This window comes from Podarcis cretensis (assembly GCF_951804945.1).
Source record: "Podarcis cretensis genome assembly, chromosome: 16".
In the NCBI taxonomy this organism is placed as follows: Eukaryota; Metazoa; Chordata; class Lepidosauria; order Squamata; family Lacertidae; genus Podarcis; species Podarcis cretensis.
In genome coordinates, this window is record NC_137186.1 from 16,018,355 (window position 1) to 16,028,568 (window position 10,214).

A 10,214-nucleotide genomic window follows, 5' to 3' on the forward strand; every position below is an offset into this window, starting at 1 on the left:
CACCCCCCTTTCTTCTGTATTTCAGTGCGAAATCCTTACTCTGGTAGTACCTTCCTCTGCGCTGCACTCCCCTCCAGCCTGGCCCTCCTGCAGTGGTACGAGCCTTTGCAGAAGTTCATGCTGCTGAAGGTAAGTGGGTGCAGGGCCAGGAATGGGGGCGCAGGATGGGAGGAGGGACCCTCCCCCCTGGCCTTCCAAAGAGCACCCAAGGGAGCAGGCAGGAGGGCATGGTTGGGCAGCGTCAGACCTGGTTCCTGCATCCTCTCTCTCCTCTCCAGCACGTCTCTGTGACGCTGCCCGTCCCCCTGACCCTCTTTGAGCTGCTGGTTGTGGAGACGGAGGAATACCCGCAAGTGTGCTTGGGGGTCACCGGCACCGACCAGCCAGGGGCGGAGCTGCATTTCAGCACCCTCTCCCTCAGCACTGGCCTCAGCACCTCAAGCCCTTCAGGTAAGAGAGAGGGAAACTGGCATGGAGTCAGGGAGGGGTGGGGCACGGCCCCTTTAAGAGCTGCTGCTTAATGCTGTTAGGCCTCCCCCCTCTGCTCCCCTTTTGAAGGAACCCACAGGAAGGCAGACAGCTCTTGGGCTCAATCCTGCTTGTGGGTTTCCCAATACAGTCATACCTTGGGTTACAGATGCTTCAGGTTGTGTTTTTTGGGTTACGGACCGCCGAATCCCAGAAGTACCGGAACAGGTTACTTCCGGGTTTTGGCAGTTGCACATGCGCCGAATCGCAACCTGCGCAGATGCAGGTTGTCAATGCTGCTGGTTGCAAACGTGCATCCCACACGGATCACGTTCGCAACCCGACCGTCCACTGTGCAGGCGTCTGGTTGGCTGCTGTTAGAATAGGATGCTAGACTAGATGGGAGCCCCATTGGCCAGATCCTACAGGACTCTTCTTACATATTTTTTTTCTTAAGGAAGGGCGAAGGACAAAAGCCAGGTGTGCAGGAATAAACAAACACATAATAAAATAAAATAATCTCTGCCACAGATGCGCCCCATAGGCCTGAGTGGTTTGTTGTTACAATGGACCCAACCCCAAATGTTGGAGGATATCCTGGCTCCTCTATCGGGAATGATCCTGTTTAAGGTTCCAGCCACTAAGGTTCCAGGGCAGTCCCCTGGAGAAGAGAAGTTGTTGGAGTCTCAAGCAGGCCTAATGCCCCCACCCAACCCCACCTTTTCCATTTCTAACACACATTCAGCATTTAATGGCTCCTGGAAACCATTGACTACGCTCAGGGCTGTATGGGGTTTGCCTCCTCTGGCTTTTTAAAAAGTTGTTTTGTACTTCTGCATACCCCCTCAGCTTTCATCCGAGCATGGTGACCCTGTTGGCACCTCCCCAACTAAGTTTGCGATTAGAATTTTTTGTGTGTGTTGAATAAAATTGTTTTTAATCTTGACTTTCCACTAAAGAGCTCAGGGCAGCAGACATGGTTCCCCTTCCAACCTCACAACAACCCTGTGAGGTGGGTTAGGCTGAGAGATGACGACAGGCCCAGGATCACCCAGGATGCATGTGAAGAGTTCACTTCTGCGAGGCAGATTTGACAATGGGTGGTCAAAGGCAAATTGGCTGGACGGCAGCTGGCTGGACTGGTGCCAGAGATTGCATTGCCCGGCAGCTGCCAAGGCCCATGGCTCAGGAGGTGACCCAGCTGCCAGCAAAAGCTGCCATATAAAGAGAATCTTCCATGTGACTCAATATTGCCTGCAGTGTCTATAGCAGGAGCTGTCCAAGGTTTTAGGCCCTACAAGGAGCTGCCAATGGGGACTGAGCCTTGGGAGCTTCTGCATGCAAGCCAGATGCTCTACTACTGAGCTGGTCTGCCCTTTCCCTAAAAAGAAAATAAGATTCTAGTCCTCATGCTTCCGAACAAGGGACTGAACTGAATAGGAACGCAGTCTGTGTTTATTAGGACCAGTCAAATGTTGGGGTATGGAAAATAGCAGGAGAGACTGATTTTAATGGGGGGGATTACTGATTTAAAAGTAAGGATTTGTGTGCTGACAAAGTGAAGAGTAACTCTTCTTGACATTAGGGAATATGTTATAGTCTAGCAGGAACCAGAAATGAACAGCCGATTGGTAATGAAGAGGAAGAAAATTGATGGGGGGGGGGAATCAAAGATAAAATGCTAAAGTATCATTTTTGAAATGGGATTTGGAAACGTATTTAATATTGAGCAGCTAATGAGGGTGGGAAGTCACTTTTAAATTTGTATTGAATTTGAATTAATGTGATGTTAAATTCATTAATTTTTTTTGAAAAGCAATAAAAAATAATTGGCAAAAAAAAAGGAACATAGGAAACCGCCTTATGCTGAGTCAGATCCATTGCTGCATCAGTGGCTCTTCATGGTTTCATGATATTCCCTGTCCTGTAAGGAGAGGTCACTGGGGACTGAGCCTGGGGCAGTCTGCATGCCAACCACCTCCTCTTTTCCCACTGACATCTCGCCCCTCTTGCTCCTCCGCCCATTCCTCTGAGTGTGGCCCCCAGCTTCCCCTGCCCCTGCTGCCAGGGCCAGCCCTAGACTAGCCTCCCATGCCTCTCTCCTTGCAGGTCGGCCCTTGGTCATGGCCAGCCACGTGACGCAGATGGACCGAGACACTGTCCTGGTGTGCTTTGAGCGTAAGTCTTTCCCCAGTTTGACCTGCTCCCTTGGCCTTGGTCTCCCCGCGGTCTGCCTGCCCCTCCCCTCGCTTGCCTCTTTGCCCTTTGGCCAACGCTGCCCCTCCTTCTCTCGTTCCCTCAGGTTGTGTGAGGGTGGTGAACCTCCACGGCGCCCCTCAGGGAGCTCTTCCTCCAGAACTCACGTTCCACTTCCCTATCGAGACCATTGGTAGGTGAGGGTACCTGGGTGGGGTGTGTTGGGTGGGGTTTGAGGCCTCCCAAACGGGTTGTGGCTCCTCAAGTGCCTTCCCTCTGGCAGTATAGTCATACCTCATGTTACGTTTACTTTAGGTTGAGCATTTTCAGGTTGCGTCCTGCAGAGACCCGGAAGTACCGGAAAGGGTTACTTCTGGGTTCAGCCGCACGCGCATGCGCAGATGTGCAAAATGACGTCACACGCACGCGCAGAAGTGGCGAATCGCAACCCGCGCACACACAGACATGGGTTGCATTCCTTTCAGGTTGTGAATGGGCCTCCGGAACGGATCTCGTTTGCAACCAGAGGTACCACTGTATCGGATTTGGGAGGTGGGGTTCCTGCTTCCTGAGTTAAAAGGCTCTTGCTGTGACAGCCAACCTCTGAGGGGGGCCTGTTTGCTCACTTGTGGTCTCCCCATTCTTGCAGTGTGCCTTCAGGACAGTGTCCTGGCCTTCTGGAAACACGGCATGCAAGGCCGAAGCCTGGAATCCAGTGAGGTGAGTCCGGCCAGCCTGGGGCAGAGGGGCCTGTGGGCATCAAACCACCAGCCTGACAACAGGACCATCAGAGAAAACACGAGTTAAGCTCCGTTGGGCGGTGGTGAGGTGCTATTTTTCCTGGACTGTGTGCCTTCCGTCTGTGACATTTGACATACAGAGGATAGCTCAGCTGGTAGAGCATCAGACTCTTAATCTCAGGGTTGTGGGTTTGAGCCCCACATTAGACCAAAGATTCCAGCATTGCAGGGGGTTGCACTAGATGATCCTTGTGGTCCCTTCCAATTCTACAATTCTATGTATACCCTGTTGGAAACACGCCCGGGAAGGCCGCCAACTTCCCAAGACTCCTGGGCGTCTCTCCGGTGGTCCTCCTTGGCTGTAAATTACCCTCAGTCCAGAGAGGCTGGTGATAAGCGACCCCTCCCTCCTGAGAGGAGCACGCTCGTCTTCTGGCATGTCATTGCAGAAGAAAGTCAATCGTAGTTCTAAAACTACTTTATTTTATAGTCTATATGTACAAAGAATCCATCAGCATGTCTGTGCTCTTTGAGCACCAGTACAGAACAGCAACACTTTCAGAAGTGAAACTAACTTCCAACAGTACTTCAACTCAGACTTCCTGTCTCACGCTCTCTCAGACACTCACATGATGTATACAAAACACATTACAACAGTACCACTCGCTGGAGCAGCTCGGATAGATAAAAATCCTAACATACCCACCCATTCAGGAGGGTCCTTAGCTCAGTGGCAGAGCATTTCCTTTGCATGCAACACATCCCAGGTCAAACCCTGGAATGCTGCCAGTGTGGGACCAGACTGAGCTAAATGGACTAACAGTCTGATGCAGTATAAGGCATCTTCCTATCTCTGACCTCCACCTTTCATGGTTTAAGTGGTGCCTTTCTGCTGCATGGCTTAGTGCAGTGTTTCCCAGCCTCTGGTCTCCAGCTGTTTTTGGACTACAATTCCCATCATCCCTGACCACTGGTCTTGCTAGCTAGGGATGATGGGAGTTGTAGTCCAAAAACAGCTGGAGACCAAAGGTTGGGAAACACTGGCTTAGTGGTTTGTTGGACTAGAGATGGGCAGGTCTGGGTTCAAATCCTCACTCAGCCATGAAACCCACTTGGATGGCTTTGAGGCCACCATTGGTTCTCATAGGAGGTGGTTGTGAGGATAAAGTGGTGGGCTGGGGATTATGTGCAGCAACCCTGAGCTCCTTGGAAGATGGGTGGAATATAAATACAGTTAATTTTAATCATCATCATTAACAGAGGAGAAAATGTGAGGTAATTAATAGGAGCAGTGGGTTAATTCTTTTTCCTTTTTTAAGAAGTTAAAGGGTATTATGGGTTTGAGAAATGTGGCATCTGACATGGGGATTTCCCACTCAGCTGTCCCTTCCTTCTGTAACAGGTGACGCAGGAGGTGACGGATGAGTCCAGAGTGTTCCGGGTCTTGGGAGCTCACAGGTGAGGAAATGCCTCTGAGGAGGAAACCTCAACATTTCTCCATTTCCCACCTTCCTGTTGCCATGTCACATTGAATTCAGTGTCCCCTCTGATCCACATACGTTGCTTTTTGGCTGAGTGCGTGTGTTCACAAGCCACACCAAACTGCAGCCTGGTGCTCTGTAGAGGAGCTGGAACAGCCTTTCTCCGCCTCTCCCTTCCTCTTTCTGGTGCAGCCAGGACTCCAGCAGAGTTTAGTTTTGCAGCCTCCTGTAGTTCTGTTTGAACCACAGGTTGTGGTTGGAAACGAGCTCTGGTTTTGTCAAACAACGCATGGTTGGACCTTGTCTTGGCTTGCTTTGACCACGGCTGGCGTTTGCTTTTATCCACAATCTCTGGTTCAAATGGAATGACAAACCAGGATTTTGCAAAAAAGAAGACTCAGTTTTGCTGGAGTCTTCCTCATCCTCCTGTTCACTGCAGAGGAGGGAGGAAAGGAGGTTGCGGAGCAGGGAAGCCCAATACTCAGATATGCATGGTAAGGGCATTTCCCTGTTCAGCGTGGTGGTTGTTATATATTTATTTATAAACCACCTTTTCCATGACAGGAAGCTTACAGATAAAAGAACAGCTAAAACCAGCTAGTGTTGCAAGCAAACAGGCCAGTTTCTCGACTGGAGTGCACTGAAAGCTTTCCTTCCTCCCTGTGATTTTAAAAATAGTTTTAAAATTTATATCCCACCTTCCCTCTCAAAGAGCAGCAAAGTCCCTGCCCATTCCTGGGGTACTTCTTGCCATCGCCCTAGCTGTGCCTGTGGGCTGCTGTGCCAGCCCTTCCGTTGCCTGCCTAGGACATGCCTGTACATAGGCTGTGCTGCTCATTTTTCTTGCCTCCATTCTCTCCTCCCTGCCAGAGACATCATCCTGGAGAGCACCCCTACAGACAACCCCACGGCGCAGAGCAACCTCTACATCCTGACGGGTCACGAGAGCAGCTACTGACGACCTCCTTTCAAAGCCTCCAGCCTCTGGGAGGTGGTCATCTCAGCCTTGTGGGGATGCACTATTGTTGGAGACACAGGGCTGCAAGCCATGCCTGCTGATGGCAGAGATGATTGCCAGCATGTGTGTGTGTGGCAAAGACGGGTTGGAAATCAGAAGAGCCTCCACTCTGCTGCCACATACACTGGACGCAACCTCGGTTTGGCTCCGGAAATGCTCTCCGCCCGTCGTCCTCGTCTTCCTGAGAACCTGCTGTGCACAAGGATGGGAGGAGCTCTTTCCTCCTGACTTGGGCCAGCACCTCCTGAGAAACTTTTGCAATAATTTGACCACTAGCCATTTGGAAGAATTTGCAATCTTTCCTGGCTGACACCTTGTGCCTGCTTGAACGCTTCCCTCCTTCCCTTTAGGAGTTGCGCTCCCATGATGCTGCGGAGGGGCGCCAAAATCTGCTGCCGTGTGAAGACAATCGTTTGTTGGGTGGGGGAGCGCACCCCCCTTCCCTTAGCACTTGAGCTTTAATTTAAAGGTCTTTCAGGGCACTTTGAGATTCTGGCCTGCCCCCATTGACTGGGAGGGGGTCGGGCAACATTTGTTTTGTGGCTAGACAGCTGAGTGGACAGATGCTGAAGATGGGCAGGGCTGAGTGATGATGATGATGATGAAAGAGGTGGGGTGTATATGGGGGTTTGGCGCGCATGCGTGTGTGTGTGTGTGGTTGGGTGTCATGCTTGTTGATTGACTAGGTAGGGAGAGTAACTGCCTCCCTGCATGGATGGTTGTTGTTTTGGGTGAGATAGTGGTGGCTTAGGTGGCACCTGAGCTCATCGCCCAACAGAGCCTCTCAGGTGCTCCAGGCCAGTTCTGACCATCACTGTAATTAATCCCCATGGAGGACTGTGAAAGGGGCTGTGGAATCTCTAGTGGAATCAGCACCTTTGCAAAAAAAAACTACAGTTCCCAGGGGCCTTTAGAAAGAATGCAATGCAAGCCAGTTTTGAGAAAGTTTACACTATGGGGGCCAAACCCCCATATGATTGATGGCCTGTGTTTTTTTTTTAAAGGGGGTGTAATCAAACAAATTAAATGCAAACTTGCATGTCATGTTATGTGGGGTGTCTTTCGTCCAGCCTTGTCCAGCATGTCATGGCCTTACTCATAGTTGCTATCTGGAATGCAAGGAGGAGGAGGCCTGAATCTTTTCCCCATGAACCACAGCCCTGATGAAAATGGTCCCCAGCCACTTCTTGGGGGAATAGCAGCTTCTCTCGCAGGGTAAATAGCTGCATGCAGGATGGTGTGGCAGGATGGCTGGGGGAAAGGATCCTGATCCTCAGCTGTTCACTTTAAAGTGCAGTCACACATTTAATGTACTGTCTGGGGTTTTGGCCTTCTCTTAGTAGCATGGATGTTCACTCTGAGGCAGGTGGTGGAGCCCCAGCTGGGCCACGTCTTGTGGGTGTCCTGTCCTGGCGGTAGGTTGGCTGAATGACTACTGAGTGCTGCTGCTGTGGTCCTCCTGCCAGGCATTCTGATTCAGCTTGCCTTGGCAGCAGAGGAAGGCTGCACGAGTCACTTCAAGGGAGGTTTGTGTGTGTTTTGGGGGGCCTTCTTTGCTGCCTTTGAAGCCCAGAAGAGACTCCCCATCGGAATCACAACTGTGGACCATCAGGGCTGACCGCAACTCCGCTTTAACTTGGATGCCAAGAACTTTCCTTCCCAGGATGCCAATATCTCTGTGGTTTTTAATTGCTAAAGCTGGAATTTATTGTCTGAGAACAGGGGAGAAAACCCAAACTTGAAAAGAAAATTGCTATTTAACGTAAGGGTTTGATATTAAATTATGGTATTTTACTCCCCAGTGGATGTGTAGAATTAATGGATCTGATTTTGTTAAATTTTGAATTGGGAGTCTTTGGTGTGGTGTTTTAGGCCAATCTAGACCCAGAAAAACTGTCTGTGGACAAACGTCGGCTCCTTTGGCCAGTAAAGCGAGATGAGCGCCGCAACCCCAGAGTTGTTCGCGACTGGACTTAACTGTCAGGGGTCCTTTACCTTTACCTTTTTAATTCACTGAAAGAGCAGGGACTTCCTCCCATTCTCTTTCTGTGATGCTGATGCTCCTTCTTAGTTGGTTAGTGTGGTGTGGGAGGGCTAAAAAAGAAGACATGGCTTCTCTCTGTGTGTTTCTTAGTAGGGGATTGGTATTGTAATCTGTCATGAGCACCCTGTTATGTGGGGAAAGGTAAGATATAAGCCAACAAATAATTTAAATGGTTAAAAAAGAACTCAGTTCCCTCCCTTTTCATTTGCTATGTGTTTGCAGAGCTTGATTAGCTGGGGACTGGCACTAGGGGTAGGGAAACGCCAGTTTTAACTTACTCTGATGTTGGGGGTGATTCCCTCACCTGTGAACTTGCTTGATCTGCTGCCATAGGTCCAGGGGTGGAGGCTGAAGGACACAAGTGACAAATCAGAGCCACGGCAGAGAACACTTGGAAATTCCCAGTGCAAATTCCCACATGTGTATCCCCCAGAGGAGGAGGAGGAATGTGCCTCAATGTCCCCCCACCCCCTGGTTCCAGCTCCCATTCCTTGCACACGCTACAGCAGGGGGGTAAAGCTGGAATCAGCACCCAGGCACGCACTGCTGCATCCACCCATCAATGCACATACGTGCATCCACACAAACACACATCCACATTGCTTGCAAACAAAAGAGACAGACTGCATTCTCTCTAAGGGGGAACCCTCTTTCCATCTGAGGGGGCAGAAAAGTTGAGCAGCTGGGCAAGCCCCTCCTGGCACTCTCTGCTCCACCTCCCGCCACAGGCCCCCCTTGCCACCCTACTTTTGTTCCAGGAAGTCACGGCATCAGGAGCAAGTCAAAAGTCATTGCAGTGCTAGGCACCAAATCTTATCTTCCTGGTGCAGACATTGCCTCTGGTTGTTTCCTCTTGTCGCTGTCTTCCCTCCCATGACACAGAAGTGCTGGAAGGCACAGGGACAGCCAGCCAAGCACGCATACACACACATTTACACATCCAGCTGGCAACACACACCACAAGGACTCAGCGGCAAGAGCACACACACCCCTCCAAAAAAACTGAAACACCCCAGTCTTCCTCATTGGTGCATGGAATAACTCAGTCAGCAGCATGATCCCAAAGGAATGGAGTGATCAGAACCATCACCTGGAATTAAGTTTGGGGTACAGTTCTTAATTTCTACAGCCACAGGGTAGCATTCCCACCCCCACTGCAAAAGCCCTTCTTCCTAATCCCAGCTGTGTCTTGGCTAGAAGTGACTCCAGTGGCCATGGACAGTGGCCCATCATTCCCACTTGTCATAGTTATCCCATGGGTTGGGAGAGGGGTCTGCTTCACCAGCATGTTTTCTGCAATAAATGTGCCAGTGAAGGAGCTCCCAGCAGGACTGAACCATACCCCTTGGCTGTCCCATCACTGATGTCTGCTGATTGACAGGTGGTTTGGGCCAAATTGGACCCCCTGATTGATCAAGACTAGCCCACAGAATGGAAGTTCTCCACCACCTAATTTGGGGAGGACCCAAGTGTAAAAGGGCTGAGAAGCACTTTCCTGAACAAACCCTGCACACTGATTATGACATTTTTAAAAACCTGCCAGAAACCCCCACAGTCTGCCAGCCTAGGGGTGGCCATGATACCACCCACACCACCTGAGTGTGTTCCCCAAAAAATGACAGTTCCTCAGTCAAGAGGCAGCCCCTGCTCAGGTGATCAATAGTAAGGCTGGCACAGGACACATAACAATTTTATTATTTATACGCCGCCCATCTGGCTGGGTTTCCCCAGCCACTCTGGGTGGCTTACATGTAAATCACATCCCAGAGATTTACGAGATCGCTTACGATTGGCTGCAGTCATTTGCATATCACTGACCCATTGGGACAGATGAGGTGCCTTTATTTGCATACTATCAGTTCATTTCTGAGTTGGTAAGTCTCATCTGCCAACAATAAGAAACGGCCCAATACTGTGGAATTCTCTGCCGACAGAGATTCAGCAGACATCTGTTTCAAGTTCTGAATGCCTGCTTTTTTGTGCCATTAGGTTTATGCAGGGAATTAAGAATACACCTTTGCATAAGTTAGTGGATTTCTAACTTTAACTTTTTAAATATGGTTTCATGTGCCACTGTTGTAAAATACTCTTCTTTTTTAAATGAATAGCAGTGTATAAATAGGATTATAAATAAAATGGCCATATGATTGACAGGTGGGTCTTCCCCCACCCACCTGTCTAACCTCCCAGCCCCATCCTTTGCAAACCTCCCCATGTGAACAGTAAAAAACCGTTCCCATCAAATGGGAACCAGTTTCCCCTCCTGG

The 10,214-nt window shown here is 50.1% G+C and overlaps 1 protein-coding gene across 1 annotated transcript in view; it reads left to right on the forward strand.

Annotated features, from left to right (window-relative positions):
• Positions 1 to 7,697, forward strand: part of MAP4K2 (mitogen-activated protein kinase kinase kinase kinase 2) — a gene marked incomplete at its 5' end in the record, with an annotated part of 36,738 nt that extends 29,041 nt beyond the window's left edge. The window contains 7 exons of the mRNA XM_079956563.1: positions 26 to 129; positions 279 to 450; positions 2,578 to 2,646; positions 2,771 to 2,857; positions 3,314 to 3,384; positions 4,807 to 4,862; positions 5,756 to 7,697. Coding sequence (XP_079812689.1) covers positions 26 to 129; positions 279 to 450; positions 2,578 to 2,646; positions 2,771 to 2,857; positions 3,314 to 3,384; positions 4,807 to 4,862; positions 5,756 to 5,843 — 647 coding nt within the window. The 3' untranslated portion in view covers positions 5,844 to 7,697. The remainder of the gene's footprint in view (positions 1 to 25; positions 130 to 278; positions 451 to 2,577; positions 2,647 to 2,770; positions 2,858 to 3,313; positions 3,385 to 4,806; positions 4,863 to 5,755) is intronic.
• Between the last annotated feature and the right edge of the window lie 2,517 nt (positions 7,698 to 10,214).